The sequence below is a fragment of the Stigmatopora nigra genome, chromosome 8, assembly GCF_051989575.1.
Source record: "Stigmatopora nigra isolate UIUO_SnigA chromosome 8, RoL_Snig_1.1, whole genome shotgun sequence".
Taxonomy (NCBI): domain Eukaryota; kingdom Metazoa; phylum Chordata; class Actinopteri; order Syngnathiformes; family Syngnathidae; genus Stigmatopora; species Stigmatopora nigra.
The window spans coordinates 6,909,552-6,933,455 of record NC_135515.1 but is presented as its reverse complement, the minus strand read 5'-3'; the positions used below and the strand labels follow the sequence as shown (position 1 = coordinate 6,933,455).

Sequence of the window (23,904 nt, the reverse complement as noted above, 5' to 3'; positions counted from 1 at the left end):
GAAGGCTGATGGAATTTTAGACCATGAATCTATTCTGATACCTTGAAAGAATCTATACACAGCAAACTCACAGTCGGTGTTATGAATTCATATTTGTGCATTTCATCTTCATTTCCGCATCTAGGGCTCTTGCACAGAGGTGTAACCTGAGGGCGTGGAATAATTCTTATTGCCTCTCCGTTATTATTAAGGATCCTCAATTTTTCATTATAGTACAGCTAGAGGAGGTAGTCATTTTGGTTCTATCGTATTTGCGCATGTGTGTGTGTGTGTTTGTGTGTGTGTTGATTGTAGAATTTTATGTGAATTCTAATCGAGAGGATTGAATGGTCTTGTCAAGAGATGAAATATTTAGACAAGGGCCAATCTGACGTTAAATGTCATTTGTGCCTCCAGTATTCCCTGGGAAACTTTCCTTATGACATATTGTGTAAAGGTGCCTTCAATGGAGTAACTAGAACAGTCCTTGACAATAAAGTTTATCCAAAACAGTGGAAATTTCCATTAAAGTGCACTATTTTAAACAGTGGCTGCAATTGACTATAAGATTACTGCATTTTTCAGATTATAAATCACTTTTTTCTCCATAGAATATATATTCCAGAGCAATTTATAGGTGAAATTATTAAAAATAACCCGAAATAAAATGATCTTTATACATCATCTTGTTCAAATTTCTCGTAATGTCTAATGAAAATAATCAGATCTAAAGCGCTGAATAACTGAAACCCATTAGATTGAAATATCACCGTTTTTAATTATTTGTATGAATTGTGTTTTAGCAGCGTAGGCATGACAACTATATCTGTGGAATAATTTAAGCAATTTTATTAGCATGGGGTTTTCAATCAATAATCAAGCCTTCAGCTTTTTCATTGGCGGGTTTTGGCCCGAGAGACGGAATCAGCACACTAGGTGGCAACATTAACATAAATTACAGCAGTAGAATGATTTCAATAATGTGGAAACTAGCTCGTCTACTGCTGGCCTTTTACAAAGTTATTTCCGTTGTCTAAATGATTTTCATAATTTTCTAGTGTTTTGTCAAACAGCCTGCAGTGGATGAAATTTTAAACGGTCTAAATTTTTAGCTCAATAGGAAAATATTAGTAGTTCATATGCCGCGCTCCCAATCAATAAAAAAATGGAAACATTATTAAGATATTTTTACTGTAAGAGTCAAGTCAATGTTTTTACATTATTCCCAAGGCCAAAGCTCAGAATTCTTTTAGAAGCTAAAATATTAACTGAAGAAGTTTTGGTTGTTTAGGCATGATTTGATCGCAACTTTTTATTTACAAGTGCAATGTTTTTAGTTTTTTTTTAGCTTGTTTTGCATGCACGTCATCTAAAAAGCCGTCTGATTTTCTAATTCAATATTCTGTTCAGACCGCGTTTGACAGCGGCAAGTGTCACCCTGACAGAGGTTACGCTTGATTGCGTTGGGATTGATCAGTGGTTGATGCTCACAAGTGTGTTTTGATTAGACGTCTGCGCCACGACACTCAAATCGGGTCCGCATTGAGATTCAAGTCCCCGAGACGGTTTGATTTGCCACTGTTTTTTGTTTTTCTTCATCTGCTTGTCGATGTTGATAATTGACAAGCATCAACATTGAGAAGTACACTTTCTGACCCTCGTCTTGGAAATGCAACCCGAGAAAAGTTCTTGTCATGTCTTGTTTTTCAGAAAAAAACTAATTTTCAAACCTGATCCTTCACTTTGTTTTTGCTCTGATAGTATCAAAGGTACTAGTGCTATAACATGGGAGGTGTGAATAAGTTTTGACTTAGATTAGATACATTAACCAGTCTAAAATGTAGTCCAACTTTTGCCTTAAGTTAGCTCTGTTGGGCTCCATCACGTAAACAAGCGCTGTTGAAAATGAATGAATACAAATATTCAGTTTATGTTAAAATTGAACATCCAACCGAACTCCAAGTGTGTTGGCATCATCATCAAGTGCTTGGTGTCCAGTGGGGGCTCCCCTTGTGACCGTACTGAAATGGAAGTGCGCCGCAGGTCAGACTGGGGTGCCGTAATTATTTCCCCACTTCATTAAGTGCGAGTAAAGCGTCGAACTCAGCACTGCAGCTCATTCGCTGCCCCCTTGGCATTGTAATGCTCTTTAAATGAAGCAGTGCCGAGTTGACAACAGATTACTGCCGACTTGCCCCTCCCTGCAAGCTCAAAAATACTATAAAGGGCAGCCATTATCAAGTTTATATTAGCCTTGAAATTTCATTTAGAATTCCACTTTACCACTAAAATGAAATCTAAATACTAGTTGAACACTCATCTTTATAATGCCAAATATGTTTTTGTTTATGATTAGAGCACTAAATGTGCAGTTTCTGCGAAAAAGTACTCGCACTCTTTAGAATCTCAGGTATTGTAGAATTACCTTTGATGAAAGTCAATGATTAAATACGTTGCTTTGTTAATGTATATTGGGAGGCACAGGTTGAATGTGCTTCTATGTATAATTGACTAGGGAACTTTCCATCAAATGTCTTTTATGTACACTTTTCTACTCGTATTTGTAGTTTTCTGATGATAGTAACATTTTTTTGATAGAATTTAACTTATTTTCTGCCATTGACACTCACATAAGTGAAATTAACTTTTACTGGGAGTTCTAGCTGTGATTTTTAATCAAAATGGATTTCAATGGGACAATAATATAAATGAGTAAATGGTTAATGAACATCTTTCCTTCTTTCTTAGGCGAAACGACAGTAGAGGAGATGTACGACCGGATGTTTACTGTCACCAGCCGTGTGCGATTCTCAGTCACTAAAGAGGACGACGGCATGCCGGTGGACTGTGTTGTGGACCACCCGGCCGCCAACGATCTTTTGGCTCAACGAAACCTTGAAGTGCTATGTGAGCATCTACTCTAAAAGCCTAACTCCATAATTACACACTGAGCTACAGTGACAATGGAAAATTGTCAAATACTACCTCCAAAAATGTGAGAATTATGCCTCTAATGAGAGGGGAAATCACACTCTTGCATACATTAAACCAGGAACATTTTGATTATTATTTTTAAACTGAATTTTAGTACTGTGTAAAACAAATGCAAAAATACATATATACAGAAGGACAATTTGCCTAATGTAATTTAAAAATATATATTTTTACAAATTTGTAACATTTTAAGAGCAGTACAAAATATTAGAAGCATTGGATGCATTTGCATTTGCATTACTTCGTCAAGGCATCAGTTTATACGCTAAATAATCTAAAAAAAAGCATTTATTGCTTTTATATAAGTATATAGACTTGCTAATCACTAAAATGTTCATTAAATAAATGTTAATGAAACAGAAACAACCCAAGTAAATGTGGTCTCTTAATAAAAAAAATTAGGCATAAAAATAAATCAAAACATGATGTGACGCATTTGTGGATTTTTGAAGGTTCACAAGCAGTATGTTTTAGGTGTAAAAATCGTTTAATGCAAAGGCTTATAGGCAACGGAAACCTTCTACACGAACAATACACTTTTCTTATAAAAGCTAGTGTTTGCGTCTTATAGGCAGGTGTGGTTTATAGTCCCAAATCACTGTAATTGCCCTCTTGAAACTAATAACGGGTTGTGCCACCCCTTGGCTGAAACAACAGAAATCACGCATTTGCGATAATTGGGGATGAGTCCCCATGTGGAGATAAATCCAGCCCACTCCTCTCTGCAGAATTGTTTCAACTCTGCAATACTGGGTCATTTTTAAGCATCAAATGCTTGTTAATGGACACCACAATGATCTCAGTCTGATTTAAATCTGGACACTAAAACCTTCCTTTTTTATTTCATATATATGAATTTATTTATGGTTTTTGCTGGTGTGTTTTGTATCATTGTCCTTCTGCATGATCTAAGAGCCCTTGAGTTTGAAGGCGCAAAGGGATAAAGTCATTTCAGTTGCCCAGCCACTCCTGGGAAGGTTTGCCACTTTTCCCACTTTTCTCCATTTGTTGATAATGACGGTGGTTCTTTGGAGTCCCAAAGTCTTGGAAATGACTTTAAAGCAATTTCCAGACTGATAGATTTCCCAATCACTATCTCATTTTTTTTTCTTCTTGCTTTTCTTTGGACCATAACATAGTGTTTTCATGAGATCTTAAAAGCTACCTCACTTTGTCTGACATGTTCTATTTAACTGAATTCTTAATTTTAAAAAAAATGTGGCTGGTCAACATTGTTTTTTCAAAAATTAATAAATGGATGTTCTAATTACAGAAGAGACTAAATTTTGCAATACCCGTCGGTAAATAAAAAGCATATTTTAGATTTTTATTAACTACTATTCCCTAGAAAGTAAAAGAAAATTATTGCCCCGCTGGATTAAAAATTTAAATGCAACCTCCAATTGTTGATGTTTACTAAAGATGACTTTAAATTAAAGACTTAGCTTCATCAGTGACCATAACTCACTGAAAAAAAGATTATTTATAGTAATTCTTCTGCTGTAGCTAACCAAATTCTGACAGATAAATGAGACTGTCATTGCACACCTAGAAAGGTTAAATCACCCTATTGTAGGTAGTACAGCATATTCATTTTAGTCTCCTTTTTTTTTCTTTTAATCTGACCTTTCAAGGAAAAACAGAAAGCTTGACTGCAAGTGCTTGACATTTCGGTAATCTTTAGCACACATTGATAAGGGGAGAGAAATCATTTTGCTGTAAGCTACTATAGGCTGAGTAGTGGTCAAATGTGCACATTAGGTAATCCTTTTCATCCTGCACCACATTTCACTCCTGGCAATTTTTTTCCTCTTGCTTCAGTGCTTCTCCTTCTTTTCGTGTTTCAATTGTAGTAAGAATTTTTATTTTAGTTTTGTCTGGTGGAAGCAGGCCTATAAAAACAGGCCAGCCTTGTTAAGAGTTTATGATACGAGTCAATAACTGTCTTGTTTTATTTCTCAGATAAACCTGAAGTGAAGATTGTGGTGACGTATCCCGAAGGATTAACTCGAGAGGGCGACAATCTTGATCTGACGTGTATCGCGGGAGGAAAACCACAGTGAGTTTATGTGAACAGTACAGACAAACGGCGGTGTAAAGTCGACATATCGGATTATTTTCAATTAGGTTGGGGTCATCTCCACAACATCTATGCAAATTTCCTATGCACTTTTTATTGCAGTCCTCATGTGATCAAATGGCTAAGGGTGGACGAGGATGTTCCACCTCACGCCGTTGTCACCGGTTCGGACCTCTACATCGAGAACCTCAACAAGTCATTTAATGGCACGTATCGCTGCGTGGCCTCCAACATCATCGGCGAGGCTTACGACGACTACATTCTTCACGTGTATGGTAAGTAGGTGCTTAACTCCATCAATGTTGAACAAGACGAGATTAAGGTTGGTTGGTTTGGGTATAGTTGGTTGGATGGTTGTATATGACGGTTCGTCAAAGTGGTTCAAGGTAAGTTCTATGGTTTAGAGATAGGTTGGTGTTTTGTGTTAAAGTTTAAGAAAGTTAGACATAAATAACACACAATATATATATTATATATACTTTTTTTCTTCTATAATGGCAGTTCGTGGGTGATTGTTAGATTCGGGCAAATAAACAGCGGGATGTTAGAAAAAGACTGCTTTAAAGGTAAAGCATGTTGTGGAGAACCAGCCTCGTATTGGCTTTTATGAGAAATTTGATTGTAGCTTTCACAACGATGATATTGTTTTGATTTTTGCTCGGCCGCCTCATATGAGTTGACTTGACAACCATTGTCAAAAGGCAAACAATGTCACTGTTTGTTTATCTGGCTCCAAAGCAAATGACTACGACAGCTGTTGAAAATGTGCATTTGTGCACATAAATACAATGTTTTCTTTTTCTCCTCTTGGCTGGTCCTTGTTGCCAATTGTGTAGCTGGCAGGGTTTTTAGCCAAGGAGCTTGTAAAGAACTCGTCAATGTTGATAAATTGAACAAGAGTCATTCACCAAACGGCCTTCGAGGAAGCTCTGCAGTTGCCTGTGTAGAAACTTTTCTTTACTTGTATTTTTCTCCAATTTTCTACAGCGCTTGTATTGCTCATGGTCATAGCAGGAGGTGATAACATAACCGTGCTATTATATCCTAGTCATTTTCTTTTATAATTTTAACACTAGCGGTACAGAAGATTCAGAAATGAAAGCAATTTAGGATCATGGGCGGAGGGCCCTGAAGCAGTCACAAAAACAGCTTTGGTCGTGGCCATTTTTCTTTATTTCAATGTACCAGACAGAGCAAATGCACAAGGGAAGAAGGAAAAAACAAGAATCTGTAGATCAGATAACAAAAACAGTATGAAACGTGAGAAGAAGGTACTAACAGTGAACTGATAGAGAGGATCCAGGGATGTGGTCCAGTTCTAGCTGGCTTATTGAGGTCAGGGATGGTGGTAAGTCACACCTGGTGTTGCTCGAACTGGCTAGACTTGTGATTGGACGACAGGTGCATCCACCCACCTGTGCATCCATGGGACTGACAAAATATTTGAATGTAAATAAAAGCATTACTGATTTATTGATGTATAATTGGCCTCTGTGCTGGCAGAATTGATATTAATATAGTTACTAATTGTCGCACAATACAGTTTTTTTTATTTATTTTGTTTGTTTAGATTAGGTATTATTACAGCAGTTCGCAAAGAATGTGGATTATGTCTCGGAATATGAAATGGAAAACTGTTGTTTTAAAGTTTCAAGAAATCATATCTCTATTAGTTAGTCAGTTTAAAAAAAAAAAATAACCTTAACTATTGAACTGCATGCTTTGTCTAAAGACAAAATCTATCATTGTCTGATTGTGTTGCCAACACAGCTAAAAATCAAGTTTAATAAGTATTTTTAAATTTCAGTAGAGGTGCAGTGGTCATTATGAACAAAAGAAGAAAATGCTTTTGTGTTTGGTTTATTTTTCAGACTGAAAAAGTGAAGAAATACTATAGATAAATGAAGGACGAATGGTATCAAACTTTCAAAGTTTTCCAGAGGATTTTTTTTTCCTCAAATGACCTTCTGGAGGTGTGAAAAGTTCAATGTGAATTCTGTTGTCAGTTTTTTTTTTATTTTGTGAATGTGTAGGGAGAGAACAGCCTTGGTGGGCACAAGCCCCCCCCCCCCCCCCCCCCCCCCAACACGCACACACATGCATACCCACAGAATATTACCTTGCTAATCCAAACCTCTCAGGTGAAAAAATATTCAGTGTTCTGGTAATTAATCTCTAAAATAGTCAGTGGTGTTTGAAAGCTAATCCTACAGTGAAGTTAGCAAAACTCTCTTTTGAATTTTGAATAATACAAAATTGGGATCTAACTTCATTGTTGCTATGAGTAAAACCAGTGGAAAATACCCATGAAAATGACATACTGGTACATACCAGAAAATAAACACCCTTCAAAGAATATTTAAAGTTGATTTTGTTTTAGACAAGTGAAGAAGATGGTTCTTTGAGCCAGAAATTTTTTTAACTTCCTATATAATTCTATTCTCTTCAATTAGTTACTTGCTCGATATATAATTTAACAATTTCCATTCAATAACACATGGAAAATGGACATTGCAGTTTTAGCCGATTCTGGAGAGACACAGGAGATTGTTAAAAATGTGCTCATAACCGCTTATAATTATGTCAGGATTTAGTGCCATCCCAAATCGTGTTGCGTTCCGTCGGGGTCTTTGTTGTCCCAGAGTAATCATGCCCACTACAGTTGTTTAATTAGTGTGTTTGTGCACTACAGATTGGCCCTCATGTGACAACCTTGTCCTCTGTTGCCTTTTTTTTTGCAAATGTCACTTGTACACTGCCCAATTATTTCATATAAGCTATTGTCTTTTTGTTGTATTTAGTTTTAAGAGTGTTTTTGTAACCACGTCCAATTATTTTTCAACATGCTCTATAGTGGGGTTAACACTTAGGTCAGTAAGACTCTGTTTAGCCACTTTGCCAATAACCCTATTATGCTTTGTGCTACAAGGTTTCCAATTGGACACCGATTGTGGAAATGTCTATATTTTGTCCATCGTCTAATGGAAGATATCCATTCCGTTCAGGAAGGCTTTTGAACCATCAATTTGTTCAGATTTCGATTTGCTCCAAGAGGAAGACAAAATAGACTTTTAGAAGCGAAATAAATTGTAATATTGACCATATTAACCTGTGTCAAGCTTAGTTTTACATTCAATTTGGTGCCATATTTGTATGACACCATGTTTTTTTATTCATAACACTCAAGATTAATTCGATAGTAAACATAGAATTATCAGGGCGGTGGGAATTTTGCAATATTTCTCTCCTTCTGGAAGTAAAAATGATCCTTTAGGGGACTCAAATAATTACATTTCCTATGCTGGCCGCATGAATGTCACTCCCTCCAGCCATCTCTATTTTATGTTGTAAATAGTGACAATGTTTCATTGTGCGACTTGCCTAGTTAGGTGAATGTGTTTGTATTATTGATGCCAATCCCCATCAAATCAAGTCCTGTTGTTTTGAGTGTAGACATGCTGTTCTGTAAGGGGAAAGGAGAAAACAGGCATCTTTACTCTCCCGGTCTGATTGCTGCTATTATTCACATCTAAGCTTCGTTAGTCTGTCTACTGTTTAACTTAACACTGATTTCCATGACCTGAGAATCCTCTACAGAGCAAAAGTAAAAGATTTGTTGTATGTTTATGTTAGATATGCTTACAGCGGTCAAGGATCTGGCCATATTCATAATATGGTAAATCTGTCAGTCAGTCTGAGTATGTTTCATGATGAACAGCATTTTAAAAATGTTTTATCAATTTCACATTAGTTCTTATGAGGTAGTTTTGTTTTTCAAATACACAAAAATAGTCAATAATAGTATATATCTATTTAAGCCAACATTGTGGCTATAAGGTACCTCCTCAGGAGAATATATATTGTGGGAATGTGAGAGGCAATATATTATACTGAAGTTGTGTAAATGCAGACTGACTCATAACATATGAGTAAAGTCGAAACCAAATGACAACAAGTAGATGTAGTGTTGCATGTAAACACATTTCCCAGTTTTGTTTGACTCGCTGTTCAAATTCTATCCTACCTGATTGCTTATCTTTAGGAAATATGGCCCCATACCAAAATAAACTCCAACCCGTGCCTTCATAATGCACAGGCTCCAAGTCATTCGGCCTGGGAAATTGCCCATGGAGAATTGCTGTTTGCCTTGATATTATATGTGCCACATCCTATCACGGCCTTTGTCAAGACCCTCTACCCCTGAATGGCCAATTTCCCCTTTTTCCACATGCTGACATTTCTGCTATCGGACCGCCTTGGGTTACTGGGAGCGGAATGGAGCCCACCTTCCTCTTCAATGCTGTCAGAGGGGAGTCTCGGCACGATCCCCTGATCCCTTCCCCACCATCGCAGCCGTGCACTCCATCCCCGGCGGCGGCCTTACACCGCCCTTGATGTTTTATCATTAGTTTGGAAGTGTGAGCTCCCCTGCTGCTGTCTTCAGATGGAATGCAGACAGTAACAGGGCAGGGAGACAGCCAGGCAATTTCCCCCTGCTGCGACTCTCCCGCAACAAGGGGTCGCACTATCTTTCCCTCCCACAGTCCCACTATATATCCTCCCTGATGAGGTACCTTATAGCCCCAAACACCGGCACTTACCTGAATCGCCCGCCGTCTGACATCCATTTCCTTTCTTTGTTTGTTTTCGTCTGTTTTGTTCCTTCTTTTGATGCTAGCTGCTGAGCGACGAGCCCTAATGGGCGCCACGTGGCAACAGGCTGTCGCCGATTGGGTTCACCTCAGTGGTTTCATCGCTTCCTTGTCTTAATTCTCCGGGGAGATTTTAAGGGGGAATGGGGACTCTGCCAAATGACTCGGCGCAGTCGAATTGCCTTGTTAATTTGAATGACAAGGGAATATGACATGTTTTATTGACACGCATCACTCAAATATGCCTGTGTTTTGCATTGTGACTCAACAGATGGACCAGTTGGAACGCTATTGATGCATCTAGTAGATGTTCTAAACTTAAGCACCATGCATTTGTATGCTCTTTAAATCTGTCTGCAACGACAATTGGGTGAACGAGTGGTACAAGTGTTGCACAACTGTCTGTCAACAGTTTGGCTTGCTAGACTTTCTGTGCTGACAGGATGGATTTTAAGAGTAGGGTGGATATTTTATAGCAATTAGTGATTGTGAAAGTCAAAATATGTGCTTAAAATGGTTTGAGCTTGGGAATTGTAATGTTTTTTTTGTGTTTGTTCACTTTTTTTAAATTTGTCAATTCTTAATGGAACGTATATATCTGAGACACACAACATATTTAAAAATATATATATAAAAAAGAAAAGTAATGAGTAAGAGACAGTTGTTCAAGTGCGCTCTACTAGTTTGTTTGATTGTCTTATTCATGAGGACTAAGGGTGAACTATTAAATTAACCTTAATCTGATTTTAAATAGTCTGTAATGACTGCATACTGCAGCTCCGTTTTTGCAGAAAGCTGCAATTTTTCTACTCAGAGACATATTCTCCACAACGAGATGGTGTTCAATAATGGAAGATTTTGTTTTGAAGTCCCAGGGCGGTTAAAAAAAAAATGGAGTAGCTTTCAGGAGAAAGACGTGTAGCTGTAGTTCTCTCCCATTATGCCTAAATACTTGATGAAAAAACAATTTTCTGCCATAGTGTACAGAATTCCCGTTAAAGTTCATTTATACTACCCTATAAACGGTATGGTTTTGACAAGAAAATGTTTTTTTTTTCTCAACAGAAAATGACAAAAAATGAAATCCATTAAACTGTAAGACGGCTCATTACGTGCTGCTTTTGTCTCGCTGACGGCCACTAAAGTTCCAGAGCATTGCAAAGAGAAAAAAAAGCATGATGTCCTCCGTTGATGTCGTTAAATCTGTTTTCGTGCCCTCCCACGTGCTTGTGGGTGCTAATCTGGTAACGCTGAATAATAAGCATTGATTTAAAGTTGACAGTATTTTTATTAGCTGGAAGATAAGCTTTGTCTCGGCGGGTTTTACATTGTGACTTCTATGTCTGGTTTTGTTTGAGTTCAGGAAGTATACTGAATGAATTGGGATGTATTTAGAACTTGTCCCCGCTTATAAAAATGACACTGGAACTTAGCTGATGAAATGAGAAATGAGAAAAAGCAGAAGAAAATATGGAAAATTAATTATTCTAGGTAATTTCAGTGTCCTATTGGAATATAATTGTTTCTAATTTTCAGTTCCTTGCCAATTTAAATTGAAGTTTTGTCTCAAACTAAATAGGAGAACACGTTTTGTGGGTGGTGGTCATAGTTAGTTATGATTAGTAATCCTTTAAATTTTCTTTTCTCTGTAACCATAGCATGTTTGTATTTTCTATAACTACCTAATGGCCATCTTTTGGCCCTAACTTTAGTCCCTCTCATGAGTCCAAACCTTTTACTATTTCTCCCCCCCAAGAAACGATGTTAGTTCTTACAGTCTTTTGACGTGAATGTCCTTTGGTCTTCTTTACTCTTGGCTTTCTCATTTCTTATGTTTTGTTTTTCTTTACTCTTTTCATCTAGATGCTCCCACTACTATCCCCACACCCACCTCCAACCCAGTCAACACGCAAGGTATTGTACACCTCCCCGTCACCACCACCACTACCACCACTACCACCATTGTGCTCCTCTCTATAATTAATTTGTGTGTATGTGTGTGAATGATGATGTGTGAACAGACGGTTTCCATCAGATAGGCTATGATGGGGGGCATTAAGGACAGAATTCAGGATGCCTCCAGTGCACCCTAGTCATGTGTTAGACGTCCGCTCTATAATCTTATCAGCATCTGCAGATGTATTACCACCAACAGGGGTCCATCAGATGTGAAAACTCTTTACATCTAATATACAGTTTATATTTTGTCTTAGTGAGGCCACAAACATCCACCATAATCATTCAAGGGAATAAAAGACAAATTGTTGGAAGGATACTCGCCTTTGATTGGGCTCTAAATGTGAATCTCAATATTAAGTGCATTTCAAACGCTGCACATCATGGCGGTGAGAACGCCCTGGGAGGTGGCATTTGGATATGCCACAACATGACATTTCCCCAAAAAAGGAAGGGAAAATACGCTTGAAGAACAGGTCAGTTTATTAGTAGTAGCGGGAGACCGAACTGATGTAAGTTCAAATTGTGCACGATAACTTTTGCCTACCTGTGTAAAGTACGCAACAATTTGTGTCCAAACACTTAATTTAATCCTTGTTTATCTACCTATTAAGACGATATGCCACTTTGGCTTAGAGGTCTGACGGTGAATGACGGCTGCCAGGCCTCTCAGTCAAAACAGCTGGGACATCCATCAGCATCAATTGCAATCTATGAGTTTATTACTTAATCACTTATTACAAGTTATTGCTTCTATTGAATCTGAAAAATGACTATGAACAATGAAGTCATGTTGGTGCAATTCTGGGTGGGGGGTCACCTGTTGATTTGGTGTTGCATCCTTGAGTATTCGGGGCAAGATAAGGCCCCATCATGTTGATTTATTGTGTAATTCTGGATCATTTCTTGTTGACTTGGGGTCTCCGACTGATTTTTCAATAGAAAGGTGGGCATGACTTCATTTGAAACAGAAGTCAGACTGGCCTGACCTTACTTTACACACATTTTCCCCCATTTATCTTTGAACACCTGCTCTATAACCACTTTCTTTAGTTCCTAACAAATTGTTGATTTAAAATAATCTTAATATACACCTCGATCCATTTTGCCGCACATTTCCCCCCTGAGCCCATCTCTATAACATTCTAAAAGAAGAAAGGGGATCTAGTACAATTTATGCAGTGCATGCTGGGATGATGTAATTGTGCCTCTTTATATTTTGCTATTCCTCTAAAGGTCCTGTCATCAGAGCCACGCTAATCCACTGTGCCTAAATTTTGCTCTACACCTTAACCAGAATAACAGTGAAAAATAAATAGACTTGTTGTAGCATAAAGCATTTTTTTGTTAAAAAAACATTGTGGCACTACTGAGTAAGAGGCTACCCTGTTTATGGTGCCAACATATTTTCATATACAGAAAAAGAAACATGAAGCAGCATGTCACACACAAAAAAAAAGGTCTTCTAGTCTGTGTCAAGTGTCAGTTGTTGTCGTCTTTGCTCGACTTTGAATCCGGGTGACAAGGCGGCTTTCTTTCTTGTCATGGCAGAGCGGGAGCAAACCCCACAATAAATGGCTGCCGTGTTGTTTCATGTTTGTAAAAAGTTTCAAACGAGTTCAAATTGTCGGGTCTCAAAGGCTGTTTTTGTATGTGAGAGTAAACCTCTCGGGAGTGAGATAAGTCACCCTTTCAAAAGAGTAGTTTTGTTTCATCTGTTTGAAAGTTTCTTGCAATAAGTTTCGTATTTAACATCAAAACATTTATCGGGCGTATCCAAACATGTCAACTCGCAATGTTGCGCCAAGGTCGAAAACAATGTATCTGTTTTGTTTTCATTAGGATTTCTGCTTGTTTGCGGTCTTGATTTTGGCCATTGCCATATCACGTCATATTTTAGACACATGGATGTGTCCTAAACACAATACGACTTGCAATGTCAGTTATTCCTTCACAATTACTCATGCAAATAAGCGCACAGGTGAAAATGTCTGTGCAACCGACCCCTTTGGCCCCTCCCATAGGTGGTGATCCCATGGAAATGGGAACCCACGTAGCCTCTTCAGGCCCAATAGTTCCATGTATTAAAGAATCCTGGAAGAAATGGTGCTAATTCAATGTAAAATAAGTCTCTATTTACGAGAAAAATCCAAGTTCCAAAACCACATCTGGAAATAAAGCTACCATTGAACTCAATTTTATTAATGTCAAGCATTTTTATCTCCAGACGCCCCCTATAAAGAAAAAGCTTCATTTGCAGCACGTACAAGTCATAGTAGCACTATATAGTGATTAGATAGTAAGAAAAGAGAAAATAATTCCAAAAGCCAGTTTTAGTGAGGGCAAAAACTATCCAGAATCCTCAGCTCGGGAGCAGGCTGAGATAATTCTTCCGAGTCGTCATATACGCCGAGATGATCCGAGGCAGGGACATCATATCCGAGCTAAGCTCTCAGTGGACGCCCCCGACGCTTTGGGCCAACCCGGCTCCATACGGAACACAGAATTAGGTTGTCGGGTTGATTGAACAGATGAGGTATCCTCGGATTGGCAGCTAGGGAGCGGCGGTCTTGTATGGGGGTTCCTATGGTGAAATATGCAGGTTTTTCTGAGGTCATTCTTGCAAATATGGGGGAAATAGAAGGCATACCCTTAAAGATGAGTGATGCTACAGCTTTACGATGTACAATGCAAACCTTAATACAGTTCCAAGCACCAAGTCTGGTTAAATCTCGGGAATGTAGGATAGTTATCCCTCTTTTTAACAAGCATGTTAGTGAAATACACGCCATATTTTCCTCTGTTTACTCACGCGGCACATGGAAGTGTGTTGTTGTTGTTTTTTTGTTTTTTTGTCTTTCCGACAATTGTGGGAATCACGCACCAGATGGGAGAGTGAGAAGTCCATTCCGAGTGGATTTTTTGTGGCTATTAGAAGCTGCAATGTTTTCACTAGAGTGGAGTTTCGAAGTTCTTTTTCCAAAATTGACATGCAGTTGGCTATGGGAAGTCTCTAGCGGGTCGTTGTTTTCTCGTTGGAAAAATTAAGGAATCGTTAAGAAATGGAAATGATATTTTTCTCTCTCTTTCACACCTTTGTTGAGTATTATTCCCAGTTGATTTTTTTTAGCAGTTTATATTTGCTTAATGAAGAAAGTGAGTCAGTTTTGTTTCATTTAATTGGTCCCTGGGGAGAAGCAGGTTGAGTATGCCAGCCCAACCTCAAGTGGAGCTTCATTACGCTAATGTTGCTTTTTCATGGAGCAGTTGCATGTAATTAAAAGAAGAAGAAGAAAAAAAACACTGCACATTAGATGTTGTATGAAGCCTAAACAATTCCCTGGTCATCATTTTTCAATTCCTGGCAATATTTAAACAAGGAAAAAATAATAATTTGAGCTCAAAAACATCAGCATTTTTGTTTATTCAACACATTGTTTAACCGTACAAATTTCTTTCTTAAATCCCAACACGTGTATGTTGTCAAATTGTGTTTTATTATTTTTTTCAAAGGCCATTGGGAATCTATTTAGCAAGCGAGTCGACAGCAATGAAAAGTACGATGCTCTGCAAATTATTTGCATAAAGGTTACCCTTGTACACTTATGCATCATCTTGCCCTTTGAAAATGAATACAAAATACGCAGACATTTTTCAATACTGTTTTGTCAAACGGCTATTAACAGGCTAGGAGTTAATAAAGAGAGGATGCTTCATTGTACCCAGTCTATTCAGTGAAGTATTTACTCCTATCAATACACAGACATTCTGTGCACACCTATGAATTGATTTGTATGCAGGGATGGGGAGGGGGGTTAGCCCAAGTGTGACAGATGTGATTTGTTTGCTGAAAAAGAGTATAAACCAAGTACTATGAATTTAAAAAAAAGCATAACTCACTTAGAATGTTGCTTCTAACCAATGACATCATATAGTAAAAAGAATAATAATAATAACTTGAAAAATAAAACATAAAAACTCCCTAGAAAAATTTTTTTTGCTGTTGGGTTATCATCAACTACTTTTAATGTTGTTAACTTAGCAGTACGAGGTGGGAACATTTCTTTTGTACCTTTCGCCAATCCGTTTAAGGATTTATTTGTCTTGGATGTCACTATATACCACTGGCATATTTACAACAACAATAAAAGAATTCCGATAACATTAAAGCAACACGTTTAGCAACAAGTGGCTCTCTAAATAGTCGCCATACTCAAAGCAAGATAGTAATGAAGAAAAAAGTCATCTAAGGTTCATAAAGAAATATTTTAATTGCAAATTTTCCAAATTAATCCCATTAGTTTTAGCGTTAATTGGCCCGACAAGAAATTAAAAGGTACATGGTAAGACAAGAGAGAGGTGACACAGGAAATGGTGTTGTGCAGAGCAGCTTTCTCCATCACGTAGACGTGGGCATTACTTGCAAATCCCTTTTATCCCCCCCCCCCCACACCACCACTATAAATCCCCTCGGCCTGCTCACATCCTGTCAAGATGTCGTTGCCGGCATGTCAGCGCTCCCGCACGAAACACTGAGCGAACCCTTGCTCACGGCGTGGACAAGCAGCCACATTATAGACATCATCAAATTGCGCTTATTACAAGAGGGAGGCCAGACAGGCTGCTGTCTGTTGTAATACTAGGTGACATTTCAATGTGACACATAGTGGGATATGTATCGCGTATGTCTATTTATTGAATTTCTCTTGGGGATCTTGCTCGTGATCCCGACAGAATCCTGCCTTGTCGACATCAGGTGCATATTTGAACCACTGAGGCTAGATGAGTCGGGCAGAAATATGGAAATGTGGGATGCCGTAGATGACAAGAGTAGGCCAAATCAATCTGCTGTGGTTTCTTTATTTGAATGAATTCAGCATCATTAACACATAAATCAGCTTATTTTAATTACTGACACCAGAGTTTAGATGCCAAACTCGAGGTCTATGGCCATTTACATCTTGACACAGATGTAATAGTTGCTTAAATATGGGAAATACTTTGGAAAAAAAGTAGCATAACATCATGAGTAAAATATATGAAAACTTATTTCAAATATCGAGCAGCGGAAACAATGCTAGACGGTCAAAAAGCATTCTTCCAAACAAAATTGCGAAAGTACAAATAATTTATAGGGTTTTTTTGTCAATTGTGTGAGGCATTTTGCCAAAAAAATATTTTTCTAAGCATGCATTTCACTGTGCTTAAGTTAGTGAATAGAATGAGTTCTTTGGTAAGAAATGCATAAATATGACCTTGAAAAAGGTGTATTAAGTAAACTCAACAACGTCATAATAGTGAATCTATGCTATAACACATTGACTATAGCGTTTTTACATCTCACTGTTTTTTTTGCATTAGTATAGGTCTGTCTAACCCCGGCCCCCTTTCCCATCCCCTTGACTTGTTAAATAACTCTCCCTGGATGTGCAGAGGCATGTTTCCAGGCGGATGTGTCAAATGGAAGGGAACAAGGTGAGGTCAGGGAAGAGAATTGGCATTTTTTTATTTTTTTATTTTATTTCTTTACATAACACAGAGCACTGTACATGATGCATTTTAGGGCATGGATGTTCATTAAAGCTTTTACTTTTCTTTTGTGGGTTCATGAATGTGAAACGTAACCCCACAAAAATACTCTTTGATATCTTTCATCGCGCTTGCATTTATGACAAAAAAGGTTTTACCTTTATTTTTTTTTCATATAAAACATTTCCACATTCCTTTAGTACTATTTCCTCTTGGAGTAATATGCTGCAACTTTCCATTCTTCCCCAAACCTCTCTAGTCTTTATATACAGTGTGAGGCATGTTTTATGTACCTCATGTTGCTAAGGAAACAGCGTCGTGAGCAGTAAGGGATTATGGCAATTCTTTTTAAAAGGACAATATCTGCCCAGTAACAAGCAAGTGTCCATGAAAAGGTGTGACTATGCCAACCTTCCTAGTTAAAAAAAATGGACATGTCTTCCCTCATACAAGGTGAGAATGAAGCCAAAAAACACCAAAGAGGTCAAATTCAATCACTGTCCAGCTTTAAATTATGGAAAGAGGTTTTTTTCCTGAAATGTGTGACTATCATTATAAAATTTCTAGTGGATACCTTTTGCCATAGAAATTGGACCACTGCTACTGCACACCTTAAAAAATAAGATGAATTGTGTAACATTGTGCAATGATGTAAATTGTGGTCGAATTGGGTGCAAATGTGTCCAATTCTTTGAACTGAGAGGTTGGCAGAGATTGGTTATTTTCCAAACATTAAATCAAATTGTCATATATTGAATACTGGTGGCACAAAACTCTGAAACAGAATATGTATTTTGTGTTTATTTCATACAGACACCAGAAAGTGGGTTCTAAAACTTAATTTTCAACTGTAGATGCGACAGTTGATATTTGCTCCCTTACGTATTCCTCTTTTATTTCACTGTTCTGTTTTCATCGATGATAAAATCTAAGTTGGACATGAGTCAACTTAACTGTTCCGTTTCGGTATGGATCGTAACTAAGCGAGGTTTCTCCATCATTTTTTATTTCCATTATTTTAGATGCGAACCTATTTAAAAAAAGAAGTTAGTAAGATATTGTTCCCCTCCATTGTCACTCTGTGCCGATGTCTCGGAGCAGAATCGCTCAAGTCGAGTGCATGACTAGTGAGATTGGTGGCAAATTGAGTTGCGCTCTCATGCAGCAAAGAATAGCGGCGCCATTTCCCCCCCCTCCCACCGCCGCCGTCAGCCGCCGCCACTCCTCCATCACTCCCGCGTGTGCCGATCGCAGACGATTGATAAACGCCTGTGAACTATTCCGGGCTTGGAAATTTAAAGGCTTCAAATGTGGCTTTGTTCTTTTTAGGGCGTGGGGGCGCACAGATAAATGTGCCTTAACGTGAGAGAGCGATGCTCCGTGACACCTGAGGCAGCCTCACATTTCTCCGCTTGGGTGGAATTTATCTGCCGAATGGCGTCTCCCTCTGTCACGATGGAGCTCTATATGACTTCCGCAAATGGCCTCTTATGAAACACAATATATTTTATTGTGTGTGAACTGGTGCTTAAACTGCAGCTAAAGTCCAATGGATTGCGCTGTACAATAATAATGTTTTTATGTCCAACCGCATTGTGTATTGTCTACACAAAAGTGTAAATTGTTATAAAATTGCAATATAACCCTTAGTTTAAGCCAAGGGTGTCAGACTTGGGTTGGTTTAACATCAACTTGATTTCACGTGTGCCGGACCATTTTAGATATAATATTTAGATATTTTTCTTTATAAATTGATTAAAAGAACTGGATTAAAATGTCTGAATATTCAGTTTTTATAGATCTAAAACAATGTTTATTTTAGCTTTTTTTAAAATATATTTCTAGATTTTACAAAATGATTTTTAAACTAAAAACAGAAAAAAATTGATTAAAAAATGACAATTATTGATTTAAAGGGGGAATATCAGGACATTTAATATACATCTATACTCTTCATTTTAATTTGATCCTAAAACAGAAAGTTGGCACTCATCATTTACTTTCCCGGGCCACACAAAATGATGCGGCGGGCCAGATTTGGCCCCCGGGCCGCCACTTTGACACATGTGGTTTAAACAAACCAGTCGTTCGGCTTTAATCATTTCATGTTGCTTTAACAACACGATTCTCTTCATTTAACATGGCGTGGATAGTAATTCTTGTTCTTTTCATGTACTGCTTTCTTAACCTGTGAATACACTTTACATTTGAAAGGCTATAGTAAGTAAGTGCACTTGAAAGTCTAAAAGAGAATCTGAAGTGAAAAGCTTAGCAGTAAAAAAAAGGCGCTATTTGAATTAGCCAGTTACAGTATGTGTCGTTAAGTAAGAACAAAACGTTTTAATCGTCAATTTGTGGGACTCTTTAGTAAAACCGTTTAGCATTTATTTCCCCTGCTTGGATCCCTGGGGGAGCTACTGGTGCCATTGTTGCATGTCATTTGATTTTATTTGTTTCAGTAGACAACAAAAACTGGCACTTCTCACAGCTCAAGTTCTTTTGAGGTGAGGTTAAGTGAACAAACTGTTTTGATTCAATAAGCGCTGATCACAAAATAATAAATTGTCTGATGTCCATCTTCACCTTTTTCTCAAGACAAATTACTAAGAAAAATCCTGTATTTTATTTTCTACGTGGCTTATTTACAATTTGAAAATGTGCTCCATTTCTAAAGTGACCCTCGTCTTTCAAAAAAAAAAAAAAAAATGGAAAAGGTCATGTGTATATACTCTCAAATAATTTCACCACACTCTTATTTTCAGACTCCCGAGCGGGTGAGGGTGCACCTCCCAAACTTGACCACGCAGTGATTGGAGGGGTGGTTGCCGTGGTGATGTTCGCCATCCTCTGCGCGCTCATTGTTCTCGGTCGATACTTTGCCAGACACAAAGGTAAAGCACGACCAATCACACTTGACCATGAACTCATCCCGAGGGTCTTTTGTTGTCCGATGATAAGATTTTCAAGAGCTTTTCAAAAAATAAATATATATATTTCTATACATGTACAGGCACTTACTTCACACACGAAGCCAAAGGGGCGGACGACGCCGCGGACGCCGACACGGCCATCATCAACGCCGAGGGAGGACACAACAACACAGATGAGAAGAAAGAGTATTACATTTAAAGTGTGGAAGGAAGAGTATAGTGATGCTGTGGCAGCATTGAGTCTAACTGATTGTGTGCTGGGGGGGTGGGGGGGGGTTGCGAGGGAGAGACAGTAAGATTGGCGTGGTCTCGTGTCGGGAAGAAGCCGAGTCTCTTGTCAAAAAAAAAAAATCAAAACAAAACAAAACAATACAAAAAAAAACAACCTTCCTGGACTGCTGGGGCCTAAACTTCTGTTAACTTTTCTTTCTTTCGCAGACTATTTTGTGCCTTGTTCTCTTTTAGTTGCCCCCCCCCACCCACGAATGTGCTTGTTGATTTAGATTAGTTTGTTTGTGGACTCAGAGATGAACGTGGCCTGTTGTGTGCGCGTGTGTGTTTCTCTGTTAGATTTTAGTTTGAATGTCACTGAGCATCAAGATGAAGCTCGTCCCATTTTTTTTTTAAAGGCATTTTAAATGAGACATTTTTGGACGTTCAACTAATTTAAAAAAAAAAATCTCAGATGTTTTCCTACTAAATTTGTTAGTTGTTTCGGCCCAAATTCTGCATATATTCAAAAAAAAATTACATTACACCGTCTAGAATTTTAGTCATTTACTGCCAGGTGTATGCATATATCAATGACATAATGTCCAATATTTTTAAGTTACATTTGATGCTGTTGGTTTACATTTGGACATTAGATTAAAAAGATTAGATGAAAAGTAGACATTTTATTAGAAACACAATAAAAGGTGGATTGACTTTTGCAAATCTATTGCAATTAACGTTTGTGTTTATATGTGCAATTGGTTGTTCAAATAATAATTTCATAGAAAAAAAGGCATGGTAAATAAAGTTAAATTCTATTTAGAAAGTGTTATCCTAATGAGAAAATTATAAAGTCAAATGATTAGGGAAAAAATAGAACTCTTAGTAAAAAGTATCACTCATAAACATACAATTCATTTTATTACGACAATCAAGCAAACATTTTTATGGAAAGTTTTTTTTCCCCTCAGAACAGCCAAATAATACTCATCTTCACAAATTGGTATTTTTTTTTCTTCATGGAAGTGAATTTAATCTATCATGGTAATAAATATTAGACAAAAAAACCCTATTAAATGAATCAGTAATGCTTTACTCCATCAGGATGTTTTTTAATTAGATTTTCCAAGTTAAAAAAATGATTTTCACCTAATTTTGACAAAACTACAACATTATATTGTCTTCAGACAATGCAATATGTTTTTATTTAGTAATGAATCAACAAAAATCTAACTTGTTTACATTAAAACTTCATATCATAATACTAAAACTTTAGTCATTCTTACCCTCTTCATCAGAACAATGTTTTTATTTTAGTAAGTTGAAAACTTCCTTCACATTTATAGTACTTTCATTTCAGGTACTTTACATTAGATTCTATTTTTTTTATTCACATAAAAAATGTCCCTTGTTTTCATTAAGATTGATTCATGCCATTCCATTTCAAACTTCCTGAATTTTGATTCTGTATGTGTAATGTGTTTCTGTTTCTCTTCATAGATTTTGTGGTACTATTTTGAAAAGTGCAGTGAATTCCTCAGTCCTGCATTGAAGTGGTATCTTGTATATTTGTGTCCTCTTTCTAACTGGCTGGATACGATGTTCGTGGACGTTGTCGCTGCCTGACGCAGCGTTTGGCAAAGCCCTGGCGTTCGTTCCTGTTGTACAAAAGCTTAGATGATCCCACATGTTGTATTTATTCCGTATGATTAAATTTGGTGATTCCAATCGTTCAGTGGAGCAGTATTTCTTTTTCTTTTTTTTTTTTTACTGGAAAGCGGTCAACGTTAAACCACCAGAGATCAGCTAAACAGAAGGAATGAAGGAAATAAAAAGTGAACAATTTGTGATGTAAAAAAAAAAAAATACAAATCATTTTAAAGTATAATATTGACTTTTGGAAAAATTGAATGTATGTTTGATGAAAATATGATTTTTTTTCAATATTTGTTTTTTGACAAAGGATACTTGGAAATAGTTATACTTTTTTTTCAGTGTGTTGTATGTATTTTTTGCCCATAATATTTTAATGCAGAGTTACCTACCAATTAATTCTAACAGAAAAAAATATTGAACATATTGGCTTACCAATACTACATGTAGTATCATAGTGCTCTATATCCAAAAATAATCTTTGAAAATGATATTTTTACTTTTACTGATTAATGCTGACATGCAAATATTGAGACACATTAAGTACATACTTTTTAAGTCTATTATTTTTCAAATTATGTCTAAGGCTCATGTTGGAACGCTATATAACAGAGAGAAATTTGAATTAAGCGTGTTTTTGACTTGAGTTGTGCACTTAAAAAAATATGAAGTTAGTGTTAGACTATTCTTTTTCCCAGATAAATGAAATTCAACCATTTTTTTACAGTTAAACTGGAAAATTTTGATTTTATTGGAATGATATATTGTGGTCCCCATTTTTTTTTATTTCAATGTTCAACCTGTTCTTTTAACACTTAACCATTCTCAGAGAAATTGAGATATGTATCAACAACACTTTGTATATGAAAGTTTATATTCATTTTTCCTTTTTTAATGACTTCTGTTGATGTGAGGAACACCAACATGGCTCTAAAACCTCTTTGTCCGATTTTTGGGAATATTTGATGTTTCTCCTAATTGTTATATTAGTACGTTTGTGTTCACTCTCTCAGGTTCATGAGTGTTAATGATTGTGGTTTCTTTTGCATCTCAGGTAGATTGCAAATGTATGTAAAAAAAATAATAATAATAAAGAGAGAGATAGAAAAAGGATAACCCCAGCCCACAGAGTAAATACTGTACCTAGCAGCAGCTATTCCAACCAATGTAAATACATTTTTGAGCTGTGTGTGTGTGTGTGTGTGTGTATTCTTAATGATAATGGTGCACTGTCACACTTCATATGAATTTGCAAAGTCCACAAAGATAAGTAGATGGGGCACGATGTGTACAGTTGGTGTTTCTCCTGCAGTTAAATAAGTTGTAAATGTTTTGCATACACAATAAGATGTATTTCCTGTAACATGTCGTGAAGCAGAAGGTGGGGACCCCCTTTGTGTTTTACAACTCCCCCACATATTGCTTCAGCATTGTCTTTTTATTGGTTTTCTTGGGTGTAGTAAATACTTACTTTGTCTTCTGGCCCTGCATATTTTGTTTTGGGTCGCCAATATTTTTACAAAGTTTAAAAAAAAAACAACAACCTGATGAGTACTTGTCTTAATAAAAAAAGATGTTGAAAGTCAATTTTGTCCTTTTGTTAGATGTTTGGATTTGGGTTTTTAGTCCAAGCCATCAAGAGGGCATTTTTTTCTCACCAATTTGGTAATCAGTGGATTGCAGTCAGGTGCTTCTTGTTTTCTGCAGGAACCTGATTGGTTGATGTGCTGGATCGGCTGGAACAAAAACCCGCACCCACAAAGGCCTTCGAGGACTAGTTTGTCCACCTTTCAGGTAGCAACACATCATGTTTCATTGCCTTTGAATGCAAAATATGTCCAATCCATTAATGATTGGAAAGCTGGAAGGAATGAGAGCATTGGACTAACTGCAGGTTTTAATGAGGTGAAGTTGAAGT

The 23,904-nt window shown here is 37.2% G+C and overlaps 1 protein-coding gene across 3 annotated transcripts in view; it reads left to right on the top strand.

Annotated features, from left to right (window-relative positions):
* Positions 1-22,068, top strand: part of cadm1b (cell adhesion molecule 1b) — a 109,625-nt gene extending 87,557 nt beyond the window's left edge. For 2 of the 3 annotated variants that reach the window (XM_077722711.1, XM_077722710.1), the window contains 6 exons: positions 2,728-2,886; positions 4,936-5,032; positions 5,156-5,328; positions 11,569-11,619; positions 19,953-20,081; positions 20,201-22,068. In XM_077722711.1, coding sequence (XP_077578837.1) covers positions 2,728-2,886; positions 4,936-5,032; positions 5,156-5,328; positions 11,569-11,619; positions 19,953-20,081; positions 20,201-20,319 — 728 coding nt within the window. In that variant the 3' untranslated portion in view covers positions 20,320-22,068. The remainder of the gene's footprint in view (positions 1-2,727; positions 2,887-4,935; positions 5,033-5,155; positions 5,329-11,568; positions 11,620-19,952; positions 20,082-20,200) is intronic. The other variant, XM_077722713.1, reaches the window with a different exon arrangement.
* Positions 22,069-23,904: the final 1,836 nt, after the last annotated feature.